At 39.4% G+C, this 21099-nt stretch overlaps 1 protein-coding gene across 1 annotated transcript in view; it reads left to right on the top strand.

The window, feature by feature from the left end:
- The window catches only part of LOC306857605 (cell migration-inducing and hyaluronan-binding protein-like), a 165829-nt gene extending 148130 nt beyond the window's left edge, over nt 1-17699 (top strand). Inside the window, exons 24-29 of the mRNA XM_079397626.1 lie at nt 3694-3879; nt 10504-10708; nt 12790-12879; nt 13190-13347; nt 14483-14583; nt 16473-17699. Of these exons, the coding sequence (XP_079253752.1) occupies nt 3694-3879; nt 10504-10708; nt 12790-12879; nt 13190-13347; nt 14483-14583; nt 16473-16600 (868 nt within the window). The 3' untranslated portion in view covers nt 16601-17699. The remainder of the gene's footprint in view (nt 1-3693; nt 3880-10503; nt 10709-12789; nt 12880-13189; nt 13348-14482; nt 14584-16472) is intronic.
- Nucleotides 17700-21099: the final 3400 nt, after the last annotated feature.

The following is a 21099-nucleotide window of genomic DNA, read 5'->3' on the forward strand; positions in this document are numbered from 1 at the left end:
GGTCAAAAGTGTTTAAAACAGTTATAATTTCTTTTGTAGTTTTGATTTCTGCATTATCTATGTGAATATTAAAATCCCCTGCAATAGCAAAACAGTCAAACTCTGAGGAAATCATTGATAACAGTTCAGTGAAATCATCAACAAAGGCTGGAGAATATTTTGGAGGCCTGTAAATAATGATAAACAGGGTGCGTGGAGCACCTTTCAGCACAATACCTAGGTATTCAAAAGATGAATACTGACCAAATGACATTTGCTTGCACTGATAAACATCTTTAAACAGAGCAGCTACACCTCCACCTCTCCTAACAGTCCTGCAGACACTTATAAAATTAAAGTTAGGAGGGGCTGTTTCAGTGAGGACTGTTGAACTGCAACTCTCTTCTAACCATGTTTCATTTAGAAACATGAAATCCAGGTTGTTTGTGGTTATTAAATCGTTGATCAGAAATGATTTATTTTTAAGTGAGCGAATGTTTAAAAATGCTAACTTGATGGACTTACATTTTGTCTCTACAGCAATCTTAGATTGATGCATTATAGGCCGTAGGTTAGATGGGTCAGCCGTACGGCTTGAGAAGGCCTTAGACTTTCTATCGCTTAATAAAACAGAAATAGAGGAGGCTACAGGCACACTGGGTTCCCACTTGTTCTGTAAACATTTGTGAATGTTGCTACTAATATAGCGGGGACCCGACACATATCACTGAGAGCTGTTATCAGTTGTTTTTGGTTCACCTACACCAGATGGAGAGGGGTTTGGGCCCTGGCGTTGTGGCAGCGGCCGGAGAGCTCTCGCAGGAGGAGGAGGGTGAGCTGGGCCTGCAGTCTTTGGTGGTTGTGGGGCTCGCCGTTTTTTAGTTGATATCTGGGGGCTTGAAGCGAAAGAGTGGGAGAGTTTGGTCCCAGCATACACCAGTTCCTCCATTTTCTGTGAGAAGCTTAGAAGTGGAGATTCTGGAGAGAGTGATAGTGTATCTGGTGAGCAGGGCTCTGGCTTTGGTGTTTCCGCTGGCTGTGAGATGTCGTTCTGGCTTCCCTGGCTGTTTTCCAGAAAGTCGTCCTTGGGTGCCGAGTCTTGGAGCTGTTGTAGTATGTCACAGTCTGCATGTGATGAGCTCTGTGGGCAGGGCTCAGCTGGGATGTCCATGAGCAGTGCATGTTGTGGCTGCGTGGTGTTATCATGTTGACTCAAAAGCTGACATGAAGTCCTGTGGTAACTCATATACTGTCCGGGTGTGTGTGTGCCATTCAGGCCGAGTAGATTGGCACACACCGCTGAAGGATGACGGAGGGAGAAATAGATATTGTCCTTAAGCACTCTTGCACCGAGTCTGTTTGGGTGGAGGCCATCTAGTTTAAACAGTTGTCTGTGGCCCCAGAAAAGATTGAAGTTGTCGATGAAGTTGACTCCTTTTATACCGCAGGTTCTTTGTAGCCATGTATTCAGCCCAAGCAACCGTGAGAACATGTTAGTTCCCCTTGCTGGGAGTGGTCCACTGATGAATGACTGAACTTCAAGACTTTGAAGCGTTTCAAAGAGTTCACTGAAATCCTTCTCAAGGAGTTCTGACTGCTCCTTCCGAATATCATTCTTCCCCACATGGATGATGACTCGATTTGCAGTCTTGTGCTTCATCAGAATGTTCCGAAGTTCTTTGTTCACATCAGAGACATTTGCTTGAGGAAGGCAGTATGTAGTTGTAGTCCTGCTACTGATGTTTCTGATAATAGCGTCACCCACTATCAGAGTCCTGGGCTTGGCTGCGCTCTGAGCTGAAAGCCGCTGTCTGCTCGACCTTGAGCGCCTGTTAGTAGCGATGTTAGCTGCTGGCTCACATTTGCGGATTCCTCACCCACATTCATTAATGCTTCAAATCTGTTCTCAAGATGTATAGGGGGTGGTAAGATACCAGTGTTTACAAGTCTTGTCATAGCCGTATCTGGGGTAGAGGATGCTACGGCAGCAATACGAGATACTCGTGATAATCTGATGTCTCGATTGCCTTTGGGTCTCGCTCCCTGTTTGTGCCATCGATTTGTCTGTCGATCTGTTTCGGCTTTTTCCTCTACACTTTGTATAAACTTTTGAGATTCAGAGGACTCACCAGCTGTATGCTGATAGGGTCCGTGATGACCGTCTGCTGTGTGTTCCGCCTGTTTTGGAAGTCCAGCAAGTAACTTTGTTTCAAGAACCGCAATCCTTTGTAGAAGTTTGTGGCAGTTCATGCAGCAAGTAGATTCCACAAGAGGCATTTTCTCTCGTCTGTTTGAATGTAGACAGCTGTGTTTTTCCGTCTCTGGAATGTAAACTGCTGGGAGAAAGTCTTAATTTTCCCCCCAAGAAAATGTGTTGTCTGAGCACTGTGTGGAAAAAAATAGGGAGCAAAGCGCAGAGCAATAAGCAAGAGTGTCCGAACAGTAGCAAAGCCGGAAGTGTTTAGGGCTTTAGGGCCTCTCAGCAGTTTTCCATCAAAATAAAAAAGCTCCATTGTTTTCTATTGGAGCTATTATTAATGATTACTATTATTAATAATTATTATTATTAAATACTTTTTTATTTTATTTTTTAGTACTGTTGCAATAATAGTTTTTTTCTTTATTGATGAATTTAATTTGTATAATTTAAATAATAAAATAAAATATTATTTGGAATAATAGTAATTATTATTATTATAAATGCATTTGATTTTTTTTCTATTTCATTTTATAATACTATTATTAAAGTATTATTGCAATAGTAATATTTTATTGATTTTTTTTTTTCAAAATGTATAATTTAAATAATAAAATAAAAATATTGCGCTTAGAACATCAGCCAATATTTTTGTGTCATCTGTAATATGTATATAAGGCCTTTGGGTGTAAATGCAGCCTAATTGACCTTTCGCTGTGTCATTAATTATAATCAAACCACAATATTAACAGCAAATCATGGAAATTACTCACTGCTCTTGGCTGGATAACTTAAGTAGCTGTAATGAGCTCACAAGGATCAAATGTGAACACTAATTTAGGCCAAAAAAACTGTACAGCTGTATTTAATTAAAAACCTGCTTGTCAGTAAAACTCCAACATAACCACTATTAATATATCATATTATGACAGTAATTAATGTATATCATTCTGAATGTGATTGCTTCATTAATAGTTTCATTTCTGAATGTTTACTTGAATATTTTAAGCACTGTTTACTTCATTTGTCTCTTAGTATCTTCATTTGAATCTGACTCGCTAGTAATTAGTTTCTTTGTACTTTGTTTAATTACTGACTGTTTATTTATCTTGAATAATTACTTGTAAAAACATAAAGTAATTTTCACTTAATTAAGAAACAGTTAAGAGCTGCATGCTGTTGTTTCTTTAATTTTCTTTGTTGATATTTATATTAATGTTTTACTTTTTAAACAAAGGATAATCCAGTGCTTCATGAACATCTGCCAGAATAAAGCATTACACATAATTCACATTTTTGTGTCAATCCCAGATAAAAATAGCAACATTCATAACAAAGTTTTTCAATTATATTTAATAAAATGCACAGCATCTTGCTTTCCAAATTATCCAAATCCTCTGAACCAGGACTATTGCACCCCCTAGTGATTTATGCTAATATTAATACACTACCGCAAGTCTGCCAGTCTCCAATTAGCGTGCTTTGCTCATACTGCAGTGTTGTTGCTTCTTTTCCAGAAATGACTGGATAAATATGGGCATCTGCTACCCTAAAGGCACTCAATTCACCATAATCTCCGACATCCACAACCGCCTCACCAAACAGACGTGGAAGACCGGGGTGTTCATTAGGACCACTCAGAGGGAAAAGATGGGCCACTCTCACCAGATGAGAGGATATTACTACTGGGAGGAGGACACCGGGTAAGAGCAGATTTGTCTCCGCATGGACAGATAACAGCTGGCTTCATATATAGTCCCTGTGCGACACTATCTGCACTCCTGTCTGAAGCTGCTGGTGAATGCATAAAGATGTCATACCAAATAGAAATGGCCTGTTTTATTGATAAGAATAGTTGAAAGAAGACAGGAACTGATGCAGAGAAGTGTGAGAACAGGATCAGGAAAAGTTGACACAGAGTCAGTGTTGGTGCATGTGTACTAAATACTACAGTAGTTCACCAAATACAAAACTAATTATTTAAATCAGTATAAAAATAATAAATTTATTTAACAGTTTTAAAGTCCTAGTGGCTCCCAGCTTGTATTAATATATGTTACGACTCCCTGTTTTAGCCGTTGATATTACAATTAATGTCTAGGGAAATAAGGAAGTCAACACAAAAAAAAAATAATTAATAAAATAATTAAAGATGTTTTTAGAATCGGGGAGCTGGCTGTTAATAAAGGATAAGATATGTGAATATCTTAATATAAATTTTAATATAATTGTTTTTTACTTTTAATAAATAATTGCACTTTATATAAATATTTACATTTCTATAAATATTTAATATTAATTGGAATATATACACACACACACACACACACACACACATACAGTGCCCTCCATAAGTATTGGAACAGTAAAGACAAAATTGCTCTGTTGGCTGTGGAGTCAAGACATTTGCAAATATTATTATAACATGAATATGAGACAAAACGTCTCAGGTTACGTATGTAACCATGGTTCCCTGAAGGGAACGAGAGCTGCGTCCGAAGATGCTATGGGAACGCCTTCAGCGTCACCACGCTCTGAATATCATGTGTAATCAGTCCAATAGAAGGGCGAGGCGTCACGGGCGGGGTGACGTCACGACCAGGAGGCATATAAGCACGTGCGGCGGAGCCGGTGTCAGCTTCAAGTCATGAAGCAAGCGCTGGCAGGGATGCCGGAAGTGTGGCCACGAGACGAAGCTCTCGTTCCCTTCAGGGAACCATGGTTACATACGTAACCTGAGACGTTCCCTTCCAGGAACTTCGAGCTGCGTCCGAAGACGCTATGGGAACGATATACCAACGCCACCAGACTGACAAGTCCCTGCCTGGTGTCAGGACGAAAGGACGGAGGAGCCTGGAGTGGCTCGGATGTCAAGGTTATAGAACCTGGCGAATGTCAGGGGCGTGGACCACCCAGCAGCGTTGCAGATGTCCTGCATAGAGACACCTGCCAAGCAGGCCTTGGAGGCCGCCACACCTCGTGTTGAGTGTGCTCTGACTCCTGACAGCGGGGGACGCTCAGAGGCCTCGTATGCCAGATGGATGGCATCCACTATCCACCTACTAAGAGTGGGCTTCGTAGCAGGAAGACCCCTCTTAGGCGGACCAAAGCACTCGAGCAGTTGGTCCGACTTTCTCCTGGTCTGGCTCCCCGAAGAGAGGAGGACAGAAGGCCTGGAGTACGACTGGCTGTGGTACGACCGATGGGACCTTAGGTACATACCCCACGCGGGGGTAGAAAAATACTTTCGCCATGCCGGGCGCAAAGTCAATAGAGGCTGTAGACAGGGCCTGAAGGTCACTCACCCTCCTCAGAGAGGTGATTGCCAGCAGAGCGTACCAGCGGCCTCAGCCTCGGCGCACCGCGGAGGAAACGTGTAACTAGGGGGTGTCTACCCACTGACTGGCCACCGATAAAGGCGTGGTATGATGACCCGCTGCGCCCTGGAACAACGGCAGGGTTGGTAGACAGGTCCCCGGAGGGCACCGAGGGGAGCCGGTCACCGAGTACCGCGGTGTAAGCCTCTCCACCCCAGTAGGGGTCGCCCTCCGCAGTCCTGGGGCTCGCCCGTCAGGACTTCTTTGCCGAGGACGTCTTGGCCGACAAGACAGCGCTCTTTGGAACAATGAAGTACCGGCTGTAGAAGCTGGTGTGAGTTCATGAGGAGGAACCAACTCGATGGCTTCCTTCCTCAGCAAAATATCGACTTCTTGTTCCAAAACCAGAGCCTGCTCGGGGCGGACCTCAGTCACAACAACCCCGTTGAACGGCGGCGGTGGCACACCGAACTACTAGGGGAATCAGTCCCTCGAGACTGACCTCTGGTGTAACAGAAGCGACCAGACCGCTGTCTTGATGCGGCGCACCGGAAGGAAACGCGCGATCTGGCGGCTGAGGCGAGTCTCTCAGGCCCGCTGTATTCACAGGCGGAAAAACCTGAGAGAAATACTCGCTGGGACCCGCTGCGCCCTGGAACAACGGCAGGGTTGGCAGACAAGTCCCTGAAGGGCACTGAGGTGAGACGGTCACCGTGTACCGCGGTGTAAGCCGCTCCACCCCAGTAGGGGTCGCCCTCCACGGTCCTGGGGCTCGCCTGTCAGGACCTTTTGCGTGAGGAGCTGGTATTTACATTTACATTTATTCATTTAGCTGACGCTTTTATCCAAAGCGACTTACAATTGCTATATATGTCAGAGGTCGCTGCGCCATCCACTGCGCCATCACCACCCATTGCGGAGGAGGCTGCGCCCGCCCAGCAGCCACCTGAGTTAGAGAGCGCGCATACCCTCTGCCCATCAAAGATGTTATAAGCAGAGCAGGAGCCTTCAAAGACGATGCCGTAGAGGGAGACAGATAGCTCGCAAGCGTCTGCACAACCCGTGGCACCGCCCCGTACCCGCACTCATTCAGTTCCCGCGGGAACGAATGGCCGGGACGAAAAGGTTTCACCCGCAATCTCGACACCTCGGTGAGGAGATCGGGGAAAAACGGAAGGCTCCTGTGTAGAAGTGGCTCCTCAAACTAGGGCGAAAGAGGCGGCGAAACCTCGTCAACGCTCGTCACATCAACCTCCTCGGAGGAAGAGAGACGAGGCGTTGAGCCCTCGTCTCGGGGGGAAGAGTACCGCTTCCAAATCGAGAGACGGGGCGTCAGATCTGGCGGATACGGGATGAGATAGGGATATGCCCTTCTGACTCTCACCAGCCAGATCAGCCTTTTTTTCTTTTCTGCGAGCCCCGTGAGCTCAGCCGCCGCTCTGCCTTTTTTTTCAGTTTTTTTTTTTACGGCAGAAGCGGGACCGGCTTTATTTTTCTCTTTATGCTTGTGCAAACACTGCAGCTTTCAAAGCTCATGACGTCTTTCACATCCACCTCCTCGGAGGAAGACAAGCGGGGCGTCGAGCCCTCTCTCTGGGGGAAGAAACGCAGGCAGACCACGCACAGATTGTGTGTGTCCCCACTCAAGATGTAGCGAGGGCAGGGACTAACACGCAACCTGAAACGCGATCTGGGATCGCCCATCGTCTTGGCCTTAGATTTAGGCATCTTTTAAGACAGACAACACTAAATACGACTCACAAGACAAAAATCGGACTGACAACACACAGAGCGCTTGCTGAATGACAGAAAGCTGACGCCGGCTCCGCCACACGTGCTTATATGCCTCCTGGTCGTGACGTCACCCCGCCCGTGACGCCTCGCCCTTCTATTGGACTGATTACACATGATATTCAGAGCGTGGTGACGCTGAAGGCGTTCCCATAGCGTCTTCGGACGCAGCTCGAAGTTCCTGGAAGGGAATTACAGAATGTCACATTTTATTACTAGCCATTTCAACACATATATGTTTTAGCTAATAAAAAGAACAGCAATTTTAGAGTTCATCCCACTCATTGATGTGAGAATATGTATTGGGACAATTCAGAATCAGAATCAGCTTTATTCGCCAAGTGTGCGCAAACACACAAGGAATTTGTTGAATTTGGAATTTAAGAAGCTCTTAGTACGTACATGCATGCATACATACATACATACATATCTGACATGAGAACAGAAACATTTAAATAAGACTTAACAATAATAATAATGTGTTAGAATCTGGAACAGAAGACTTATGATTTGTGCCTCGTTTACTCTATATATACAGCTGTTTAGAAAAATATGCATATATATTTACAAAGTAGTAGGGAGAGAGTCAATAATTAGAGATGGGAATGAATTACAGGACACGGGAACTAATTCCTGTGCTAGTTGTTTAGGCTGGAGATGGCATGGGGGAAAAATAGTTTTTATGCCTAGATGTTCTAGTGCACAGAGATCTGTAGTGTCTGCCTGAGGGGAGAAGCGCAAACAGGTCGTGTCCAGGGTGAGAAGGGTCTGTGATGATGTTAACTGCCCGTTTCTTCACTCTGGAGTAATACAAGTCCTGAAGGCTGGGCAGGTGGACACCAGTGATTCTTTCTGCTGACCTAACTGTCCACTGCAGTCTTCTTATATCTGATTTGTTGGCTGACCCAAACCATACAGTTACAGAAGAGCACAGGACCGACTTTTTCAGTTGACGAAGAAAGTACAATCTCTGCTGAGCCTTTTTCACAATGGAGTCGATGTGAGTATCCCACTTCAGATCCTGGGAGATGGTGGCGCCCAGGAATCTGAATGACTCCACTGCAGTCACAGTGCTGTTCATGATGGTGAGTGGGGGGAGAGCAGGGGGTTTTTTCCTGAAGTCCACTATCATCTCTACAGTTTTGAGCGTGTTGAGCTCCAGGTTGTTGTGACTGCACCAGACAGCTAGCTGACCAACCTCCTGTCTGTAAGCAGACTCGTCACCGTCCTGGATGAGGCCGATGACTGTAGTGTCATCTGCAAACTTCAGAAGTTTGACAGAGGGGTGTTTAGAGGTGCAGTCGTTCGTGTAGAGGGAGAAGAGCAGAGGGGAGAGGACGCAGCCTTGAGGAGCTCCAGTGCTGATGGTGCAGGTGTTGGATGTGAGTTTTCCCAGCCTCACAAGCTGCTGCCTGTCTGTCAGGAAGCTGTTGATCCACTGACAGATGGAGGTGGGGACGGAGAGCTGTGTCAGTTTATTCTGAAGGGTGTCCGGGATGATGGTGTTGAAGGCGGAGCTGAAGTCCACAAACAGGATCCTTGCTTAAGTCCCAGGTTTGTCCAGATGTTAGAGGATGAAGTGCAGTCCCATGTTGTCTACATCATCCACAGACCTGTTTGCTAGGTAAGGGCAAGGGTCCAGTAAAGTCCTTCAGGTGAGCCAACACAAGCCTCTCAAATGACTTCATCACCACAGACATTAAAGCAACAGGTCTGTAGTCATTAAGTCCTGTGTAAGGTGTTGATGGCTGTGTTGTGAGACGGTCAGAGTGGGTGTGGGGTGTCAGACCAGGCTTTTGTATTTCAAATCTGCAATAAAACTTGTTCAAGTCTTCAGCCAGTTGTTGATTGGCCTCGGTGCTGGGGGGAGGGGTTTTGTAACTGGTGATGTAGAGTTGAATATAAGGAAAATATAAAGGATTAAAATCTATTATTTAGTTGCAGATCCCTTGCGCACAATCACAACAGTGAGTCTGTGACCCATAGACATCACCAGACTCTTGGTCTCATTCTTTGAAAGACTTTTCCCAGCCTTTAATGCAGCCAATTCCAATTGTTGCTTGTTTTGGGGAGTTTCTGCCTTTACACTCCTCTTCAGCTAGTGAAATTCATGTTCAATCGGATTTAAATCTGGAGATTGACTTGGGCAATCTAAGACTTGCCATTTCTTTGCCCTTATAAATTCCTTGACTGGACTGACAGGGTGTTTTGGGTCATTGTCCTGATGCAATATGAAGCACTTCCCAATGAATCTGGTGGCATTTTCTTGAATATTGGTAGGCAAGATGGTTTTGTACCCTTCCAAATTCATTCTGCTACTGTCATCATACATTAAGTCATCAGTAAAGTTGAGAGAGCCTGTTCCAGAGGCAGCCATGCATGCCCATGCCATGACAACAGCTTCACCATGCTTTACAGATGTTGTAATTATATATATATATATACTTTTTCCAATTGATTCATAGTCTTGAAAAAAATCTCTGCACAAAAAAACTGAAATAAAATATGCAGTGTTAATAATAAAAACAACTTTACCACACACTTTATGGTCATAATATTGCATTTACATTGTTTTGAAAGATGATTTCTATTATTGGTTTGAACGTTTTGCTCATGGGGGATATTTTGCTTGTTGAACTTTGGTGATAATTTTATTTGATCATAAAAAGTGTGTGAATGATTTTACTGTTGCCAAATGTCCCACCTGACATTACTTTTTAAAATTAATGACCCATAAAAAAGGTATTTCTCCATCTTTTATTAATAAACGCATGCATATTTGAAAACTAATAAAGTTTAAAAAATAAAAAATACACAGAACTGGTAAAATCCATTATGATGTTGAATTAAATGTTTACAGCATTAAAGGAAATGGACGGTAAATATATTCAATTAAACAGTTTTTTTTTTCTTCTACTGCCTGGCCTAATGGAAAGTCATACTGATCAAAGTAGCATAAGACATCTGTGTTTTGATAGAGGATGAAAAAATAGCTGTTCTTAATTTAGCTATGCCAGTCTTCCTTTGCTAATGAAACATAATTAAATTGTAGGAATGATGAATATCACTCAATTGGAACTGCTGTGAAATTACCCAGGAGGCTGGATGCAGTTTTGTCAATTATAAGTTTTGATGTGGTTTTAAAAGTGTCACATCTTCCAAACTCCCGCTGACATGTGTTTCTCTCTCTCTGATGTCTGTCTGCCGTCTTCCCCACAGGCTGCTCTTCCTTAAAATCAAAGCGCACAATGAGAAGGAAGACTTTGCGTTCTGCTCGGTGAAGGGTTGTGAAAGAGTGAAGATCAAAGCGCAGATTCCCCCCGGCAGCAGCCCCAGTGACTGCAGGGCTAAAGCCTACCCCAGATACACCGAGATGCCTGTTGTAGATGTGCCTATGCCCAAAAAACTGCCTCGCTCCAAACTGGTGAGGAGACACTTTTGACTTTACAAAGCATCTGAGTTTGAAGTCTAGCGTGATGCTGTGGGTCGGATGTGGGACGTTCCTGCTGGATTCCTGTAACTTGCCTGATGCTCTGAAGATGATGTATAAAGAAACAAAATAGCAGTGCTTTTGTTAGTCTTGCAGGTGTTTGATTGTCTCCTGCAGGATAAATGATAATATGCAGCGTGAGCATTTGTACAAAAGGATAGTTATTGTATTTTGCACACCTGTTTCTGTAAACTTTTGCTGGAAAAGGTATATTAACGTGTGTATATATATATATATATATATATATATATATATATATATATGGTGTTGAAGTATATGGTCCTGGAAAAGGTATATATATATAGTAATATATATATATATATATATATATATATATATATATATATATTCAATATTCAATATTCAAGATTTTTATTTGTCACATACACAATTATACAGGGCATAACCAGCAGTGAAATGGGTCAGGTCCGCTCCAAGGACAGTGCAATTATAAAATATACAAATATTAAGAAAAAGAAAAGTAGAAAAAATAAGAGAATAAAATAAAATTAAAGATAAAAAAAATATAAATATAAATGTGCAGGTCAGTATGTTGTTGACTTAAATAGTAATAAGAGGAATGTGCAAAAAGAATGTGCAAAAAGTTGTCCAGGGTATTTAAATTTAAAAATTAAAAATGATGAATAGCTATTGATATGGTGATATATACATGGAGTCAAGTGATGTTATGACACAGAGTTGGAGTTTAGGAGCCTGATGGCCTGGGGGAAGAAGCTCCTCCTAAGTCTCTCAGTTTTTGCCATCAGGCTACGGAAGCGCTTACCAGATGGAAGCAAAGTGAATAGTCGGTTAGCAGGGTGATTTGAGTCCTTGATAGATATATATATATATATACATACATACATACATACATACACATATATATATATATATATACACATATATATATATATATATATATATATATATATATATACACATATATATATATATATATATATATATATATATATATATATATATATATATATACATATATATATACCTTTTCCAGCATATATATATAATAGTCGTGGCCTAATGGATAGAGAGTTGGACTTGTAACCTGAAGGTTGTGGATTCGAGTCTCAGGTCTGGTAGGGATTGTAGGTGGGGGGAGTGAATAACCAACACTCTCTCCTCCCTCAATACCACGACTGAGGTGAGGTGCTCCCTGGGCACCGCAGCATTGGCTGCCCACTGCTCCGGGTGTATGTTCACTACTGTGTGTACACTTGGATGGGTTAAATGCAGAGCACAAATTCTGAGTATGGGTCACCATACTTGGCCACACACCACTTACCTTTCCCTTTATATGATGATTTATATTATTGATATATATTTCTACATTTTATATGTGGGTGTTAAAAAAATTGTGGCTCAACCAATATGAGTATTCTTCTTATTATTATTATTATAAAAAAATACAATACAATTTATATTATACATTAAAATTTTATTTTTAATAAACTACATATAAAATATGCCAATGTTAATTATGTATGTGTGTATATATATATATATATATATATATATATATATATATATATATATATATATATATATATATATATATATAGAGCAATGCCATTTTAAATTGGAAAAAAAAGTGAAATTTCATTTGCTATAGCAAATAACAGAAAAAAATGCACAATAAATTATAATTAAATGATGAATTAATTTTTTTATCCATTGGGTTAAAGTTGAAAATGTAAGGAAAGCTAATGCTTATTCAGCCAAGTGGAGGAAGCATATTGGTCTGTCACTCATTTATATCATTAACTGCATCTTCCTGAGTGCCAGCATATTCATATGATGTTATTTCACCTATTGGTGCAGTTGGAGTTTCCTCACAAGTTCAAGTGCCATTAGTTTAACCACAGTGACACTTAAGGTTTATTGTATGTGTGTTCAGGTATTATGGTGTATGCAAGTTGTAAGTGCAAATATCTAGTAAGAAGATATTATTAAATGTTATATTATTGTAATCTCAAATTTTCTTGTTTCCTTTACAGCCTCACACACTGGAGCACTTCCTTGAAGTCAAACTGGAGTCATATAACACACGCTTCTTCCACATCAAAGAGGACTTTGCCTATACTGAGGTACAAACTCTTTGTAATGTGTCATTAATATTGAGTTTTACAAAGAACTGAGGAAAATCAGTTCTCATTCATTAGTTAGCCTGCCTAAGCCTAAATTGGTTTGCTGATGTTTAGCTGGTTTAATCTAGGTCTAGTGATCCCCCACTCTGGCCTTGATATTATATTATGTTATATTCTTGTTTACAGATAAATGAATAGTGGTGTCATTTTGAGTTTTTTTTTTTTAATTTATGGAAAGAGGGATGGGCACAGACCAAGTAAGATATTGAAAGAAAAAAAATAAACGAAAATAAAGTTATTGTTTGTGTAGGTGAATGGAAAGAAGATCTACCAATCAGAGGACGGCATTCATTTGACTGTAATCGACGGCCACAGCGGTAAAATCCTGGAGTCTAAAGGCTTCAGGAACTCAATCCTGATGGGAATTCCAGCTCAGCTAGAGAACTACATCACAAACCTCAAAGACGAGTAAGACTAATACAGAATATATGCATGAATAGTTTACATTCATGCAAAATCAAATGCACGTCAAGGATATATTCTACTTTTTGAAAATTCTATTCTAATTGCTGGGGTTTTTATTCAGCAGGGATGCATTAAATTCATCAAAAGCAAACTGATAATAATAAATGTTTCTTGAGCAGCAAATTAGAATGATTTCTGAAAGATCATGTGACACTGAAGACTGGAGTAATGATGCTGAAAATTCAGCTTTGCATCACAGGAATAAATATATATATATATATTCAAATAGAAAACAACTATTTTAAATTGTAATATTTCACAATATCGGTGATGGGGTTTTTCAGGGGTTTTTTTCAGCCTTAGTGAGCACCCCAAATGTTTGAGCTGTAAGATTAATAGAAAGATATATGCATAAATCTTCAGTTTACGTGCTTACAGAATGAAATGCACATGCAATGAAATGTTACTACACAGAAATGACCATTCTGTGGCATTGAAACCATTGTTTCTTCTGTAAATGAAACCAAAATAAAAGTTTTAACAGGTCAAAAATTATCTCTTTTGTTTCAGATTTTAAATAAGCATTTTTTTTTAGATTTACAGCATCTCATTATCAGCTAAGCATGAAGCCATCTGAGATGTTTCACTTCCTGTAGCGCTTCGATGTAGAGAATTGTGTGTTGAATTCAAGTGGATCACACAGGCTTTGTGCGACACGCGGCGCTTTCCAAATTGGTCTGTGCTGTGAAGTGGACCGTGCAGATATTTGATCCGTTCTGCATGGTTAAGTTGGGTAGCGCCGCTCTGACACTGCTGGAGTATTTGGATTCTCACATAAAAGCAGCGAACAGGAGATAATCACACAGTCATATTGGGAGATACAAATTGCATGTTTACATATGCATCAGAGGCCTTGAAATTTAGCTTGGGCAGCCACTGAAAAATGGCCAACTGGACAACACTTTCACAAGTTTTATGTAGGTAAAGTAAAATAAAGTGAAGCTTGATTTCAAGGGCGTTGAAACCACGTGACCCGACTTCAGAGGATTTACTTGTTCTTTGAATGCTTTTCATACTGTATGTGTTTCTCTATTTTTAACTGCTGTGTGTGATAGAAACTAATTTTCTGCCCTTGCAGGTCAGTGGTTTTGATCACCTCTAAAGGGAAACTGGTCACCAGAGGGCCATGGACCAAAATTCTCGATACCCTCGGAGCAGATCAGACGGTGAAGTTGAAAGGTAACCAGTTTCACTCATAATAATTCAGGATTGTGATAGACATCTCACATTATCAGTACCTAATGGAATTAACATTATTTATAGGTTTGAAACAAATGTGCATACTAGGAAACATGTGACCAAGCAAAATAGATCTTAATGTCAAGTATGTAATGTATTTTGGTCTACTGTACAAAAGTTTAGGGTCAGAAAGATTTTTGTTTTAAAGAAATTAATACTTTTATTCATCAAGACTAAAGTAAATTGATCAAAAGTGACAGTAAGGACATTTATTGTCACAAACTATTTTTATTTCAAATGTAATTGCTGCTGAAAATTCAGCTTTGCATCACAGGAATAAATTACATTTTAAAATATATTCAAATACAAAATAGCTCTTTAAAATTGTAATAATATTTCACCTTTTTTCAGTTTTTACTGTATTTTTGATCAAATAAATGCAGCTTTGGTGAGCATAAGAGACTAAAAAATGCCTGAACCCAAACTTTTGAAGGTTAGTGTATCTGTACGTGTCTCAGATACTGATTCACACCTATTTTTAGCCATAGAGTTTCATCCCAATGGTATTTGGGATACTTTGATAAATAACCACAAAAAAAAGACAGTGAAGTCCCCAGACAATGAAAGAAAAAGAGTGGAGTTGTGTGAAGAGAAGCAGTTTTTTGGGCTGGACACACACACATACCAGAGCAGCAGAGTCCTTCCTCTCGACCCTCCCTTCACATATTATATTTATCATGTTGAATTGTCATTCCAGCAGGCAAAGCCCCTTAAATTTACATTCCAAGTGCTTCCCACCGGCTCATTTCGTGAACGACACCAAATGTTTCACACACCACAGACGCATGACGCAGACTGAAACATAAAAAGCATTCCAACACAAGATTTTATGATACTGATCAATATTTTCCTGTTATTTCATGGCTTAAATAAATAAAATAAATATTGATTTGAGATTATTATATGAATAAAAAGTGTGATGTGGGAGACTTGAAACTAGCACAGCTACACTACCGTTTCATACAATTTTTTAAAGAAAATAATAATTTTGTTCAGCAAGGATGTATTACATTCTGAGAATTGTGATAAATTCAGAATAACAAGTAAACTCGCAATTCTGAGAAAAAAAAAGTATTGCGAAATATAAACTATCTGATATTCAGAGTTCTGCTTTTGCATCTCACAATTTTGCATTCTTTCCCGTATTTCTGATTTTTTTTTTCTCAGAATTCTGAGTTTACATCTCACAATTATGCCTTTTTTTTTCTTGCAATTCCGAGTTCATAACCGAGTTTATATCTCACAATTTTGAGGGAAAAAACTGAATTGTAACAAACTTCCAAAAATAAAAGTCAGAATTGTGAGAGAAAAATTTGCAATTACTTTTAAAAAAAAAATTCCTGAGGCAGAAACAAGCTTCCATAGACACTGAAGACTGGAGTAATGATGCTGAAAATTCAGATTTGATCACAGGAATAAATTACATTTTACAATATATTCAAATAGAAAACAATTATTTTAAATTGTAATAATCTTTTACGGTATTACTGTATTTTTGATCAAATAAATGCAGCCTTGGTGAGCAGAAGAGATTTCTCTCAAAAGCATAGGAAATCTGTTGCCAGGGATGACGGTCATACAGTTTAGCCTTATTATTCAAAAATATTTAACCAAAGAATGTCACGATTGACCAGTCAGAATGAAGTATTCCAGAAAGCTGTTAAATAAGCACCACAACATCAAAGCCTATGTAATTTAGTACTTGACATTTTTTTTTTTTTTTACAGTTTTCAGTTTGGCAAAGGTTGACGCACATAAATTGGCCTTAACCAAAATTTTTGTCATGAATGAGGTCATTAAAAATCATTTTGTGGTGTTTTTGTCTCCAGACAAACTCGCCTTTGTAGGCTTCAAAGGCTCCTTCCGGCCAGAATGGGTGAGGATGAGTGTTGATGAAGAGCGGGCCAAACTCCACGAAGTGCTGCCCATCCCTGTGATTAAGATGATGAAGCTATGAAAACGAGTGACACACGCCGCAGGACATCTTAGACTCGCAGTAGCAGCACTGCCGGATGAGCCCAGCTACAGCCGTACGCCAGGACTACTGAACCTAAAGCACCAATCACAGCCCAGCATGTGTTATGTTACCTAGAAACCCCTCCCAGCGGATTCCATTGTATGTGACAACGTGGACGTTGTGATTTTTGGATCGTGTCGTCAGTTGATTATACTTGAGTTTCGACAGGAGAAAAACAAGAAAAAAAAAAACTAAAAACGATTGCAGCATTCCTTTTTTTTCTAAATATGTAGAAAAATAGGTTTCAGATTGTAAATGTCGTGAGGTTTCCTCATTTTAATTGTCACACACAAGAGTTGGTTTTGTTTTTGTTGAACGAGAGAGCCAGCAAAAAAACAACAATCCGGCCTTAAAGGAACCAGTCACCCAAAAATTAAAATTTCACTCATTTATTTACACATCATGTCGTTCGATGTAACAAGCAAGATTTTTTTTTTTTCCAAGCGTAACTTCTGCAAGAACCAAACAGGTTCAAGACGCGTGAAAAAACATGGACACAATTCTCATTTTCTGGTGAACCGTTCCTTTAAATTGAATAGTCAAGAATGGATTTGAATCTGAGCATTAATAGATGTGTCTATCATAAAATTATCAAATCTGTGATGAATTGGCCTTTCTTCCATTTGGCAAGAAGTAAGACATTGTCCCTTTGCCGAAATAGCTGGTCTTTTTTCGGAGATTGTAATTTGTTAGTGTTTTTGTATGTTTGTGTGTTTCCAAAAAAGATTTATACAAAAAATCCTGATTGTTAACAGAGATATATTTTATACTTATTTATTGTACAGGCACTATTACACAAATCCAGAAGGGACGTCTTTTAAGGGACTTTTAAGTTGTAATGTAATTCTGTTCTATCTGTAAAAACTAAAATTTTAAGTACAATTTTCACTTTACTGTATAATTCAAATATACATTACATTAACTTTGTTGTATATGGATGTGATGTAAATGTCAATGATTTTCAAGTAATAAAAATGTATTACTTTAGATAAGAAAAAAATATAAAGACTTTTGTACAGAAATAAATCTTTTTTCCTCATATTGTTGGAGTGATACTATGTTTCTATATACAGGTGCTGGTCATAAAATTAGAATATCATGAAAAAGTTGATTTATTTCAGTAATACCATTCAAAAATTGAAACTTGTATATTAGATTCAATCATTACACACAGACTGATATATTTCAAATGTTTATTTCCTTTCATTTTGATGATTATAACTGACAACTAATGAAAGTCCCAAATTCAGTATCTCAGAAAATTTGAATATCAATTAAGACCAATGCAAAAAAAATGATTTTTAGAAATGTTGGCCAACTGAAAAGTATGAACATGAAAAGTATGAGCATGTACAGCACTCAATATTTAGTTGGGGCTCCTTTGGCCTGGATTACTGCAGCAATGCGGCGTGGCATGGAGTCGATCAGTCTGTGGCACTGCTCAGGTGTTATGAGAGCCCATGTTGCTCTGATAGTGGCCTTCAGCTCTTCTGAATTGTTGGGTCTGGCGTATTGCATCTTCCTCTTCACAATACCCTATAGGTTTTCTATGGGGTTAAGGTCAGGCGAGTTTGCTGGCCAATCAAGAACAGGGATACCATGGTCCTTAAACCAGGTACTGGTAGCTTTGGCAGTGTGTGCAGGTGCCAAGTCCTGTTGGAAAATTAAATCTGCATCTCCATAAAGTTGGTCAGCAGCAGGAAGCACGAAGTGCTCTAAAACTTCCTGGTAGACGGCTGCGTTGACCTTGGACCTCGGAAAACACAGTGGACCAACACCAGCAGATGACATGGCACCCCAAACCATCAATGACTGTGGAAACTTTACACTGGACCTCAAGCAACGTGGATTATGTGCCTCTCCTCTCTTCCTCCAGACTCTGGGACCTTGATTTCCAAAGGAAATGCAAAATTTACTTTCATCAGAGAACATAACTTTGGACCACTCAGCAGCAGTCCAGTCAAGACGCTTCTGACGCTGTCTCTTGTTCAAGAGTGGCTTGACACAAGGAATGCGACAGCTGAAACCCATGTCTTGCATACGTCTGTGCGTGGTGGGTCTTGAAGCACTGACTCCAGCTGCAGTCCACTCTTTGTGAATCTCCCCCACATTTTTGAATGGGTTTTGTTTCACAATCCTCTTCAGGGTGCGGTTATCCCTATTGCTTGTACACTTTTTTCTACCACATCTTGTCCTTCCATATATATATGCATGCATGCACGTTTTTGGTGAACTTTCCTTTTCTATTTGGGTTCAAGTACAGATTCCTATGGACGTTTGTTTCCCCCACTGAATAAAAAACAAAAATTTACAAAAACTTACAAAAATCTCTTACAATTCTGACTTTTTTTCTCAGAATTGCGAGATATAAACTCGAAATTCTGAGAAATAAAATCAAAATTGTGAGAGATAAATTTGCAATTGTAAGAAAATAGTCTCTTTTTTCCCCCTCAGAATTGGCCTTTATAATTCGCAACTGCGTGTTTACATCTCACAATTCCGAGAAAAGTCAGAATTACGAGAAAAAAAGTCTGAATTGCGCCATATAAAGTCGCAATTGCAAGAAAAATTCAGAATTGTGAGACATAAACTCGCAGTTTATATCGCACAATTCTGACTTTTTCTGACAATTTTTTTTTTCAGAATTGCGATATGTAAACTGGCAATTGCAAGAAAAAAAAGTCAGAATTGTGTAATAAAAAGTTGCAAGTAATAAATTACTTTTTAAATTTTTTTTATTAAATTGCAAAAAAGGGCTTCCATAGAGTTCTATCAACACAAAGGCATTTAAAACTTCACAAAAGTGATGCTGGAATGTGTCTTTCCTTAGCAAACACTATAAAATAAGCTGATGCTGATTAATGGTACGTGTCTAGAGTGTGTTAATGTTGGGGTGGGGGACCATTAGGAGTTTCTTCAGCAGATGGTTTGGAAATATGACCATGGAGGCCATACCGGACTAGGGTGGATCCTGCATTCTGGACATACGTTCATGTACACTAAAGATCTGAACATGTTTGCACAGTAAAGCACCCTGAAGCACTCTACGGTCACAGTGGAAGTGTTAGACGTGGAAACTGCACTGGCATTCTTGAATGTCATCATGAGTTGCTGGCTATGTTTTCTGGCGTGTCAAATCTTCTTATTTGACCTAATTTAATGCAGAGCATCAGTTGTGTCCAAAGCAATTACACATGCGGTCAATGTGGCTGTCTTTCTCACATGACAAATAGATGACACTCATATAAACCGTCATGCTCTTGTCAAATATTAATGGGAATGAGGTTCTCCAGGACATTTGTGTGTTTTTTATTTTTTATTGTTGTTTATTTGTTGTTGCCAATACTGAAGTCATAGCTGGAGACTCAAACATACATGCAAAAGAACGTCTTCCAGAGAGCAAGTTATACTTAAAAGGCTGTTTGATATCATTCACATTATGGGCCGGTTACATAAAAGGTTTAGACTAGTCTTAAAAGTTAGTTAGCAAATTTTTTCTGGTAATGATTTTTAAAATTCATTTACAGAAAAAATGTGGATTAGTCTAAGTTGAATCTAAAAAACTAAAACTGATTTCCCTTTGGGTAACTGCTAGTTAGTCAGACTAGTTCTTTAGACATTGTCTTAACAGGCTAAGTTTATGCAACTGGCCCTATTAGTGAAAGAACTGGGGCCAGTTGCATAAACTTAGCCACCAAGTTAAAACTGTGTCTTAATAACTAGTCTGACCAACCAGCAGCTGCCAAGGGGAAATCAATCTTACTTTTCCAATACAAAGACCAATCTGCCTTTTCATAACTGAATTAAAAAAGTTATGACCAGTCTTGAAGAAAAACAAATTAGATGACTACATTTTTAAGACTAGTCTAAACCGTTTATGCAACCGACCCCTGATCTGAGAACAGGATTTGTCTGTATTCTTCTGGTTCATGGCGTTTGAAATATAGTAGTTTTGAAGCTTTGGTAGCAAATAAACTTAGACATTCATTAGAATTATAAAACTGCAATGTCAACATCATGAATCAAACAAATGAAGTTTGATAACTATTATGGTTTCTTCTGGAAGTAGAAGACAGAATAACAAAAGCTCTAAATACATAAAAGTTGTTATTCAGAAAACGTACTTATAAATAAAAATCTGTTTGTTTGTAAAGAAACATTTAGTATATGAATTTCCATTAGGGTTCTCTATTAGTTCGCCATTATCATTACAGTTCTGGAAAGCTTGGACAAATGTGTCGATGATGATGAACAACAAACGCCTGCAAGAATGAATGAATGTTTAATGGATGATTGCAAACAAAAAATCTTTTTTTATTTCAATTAGATCACATTTATCATTCAGTAAAATGCTGAAAAGCTCACAGATTTCCATGAGGTGTACTTACGTTTTCCCTCGCATCATGGCATATGGGGCTTCAGAAGAGAAAGGATGATCG

This window comes from Barbus barbus (genome assembly GCF_936440315.1).
Source record: "Barbus barbus genome assembly, chromosome: 1".
Lineage (NCBI taxonomy): Eukaryota > Metazoa > Chordata > Actinopteri > Cypriniformes > Cyprinidae > Barbus > Barbus barbus.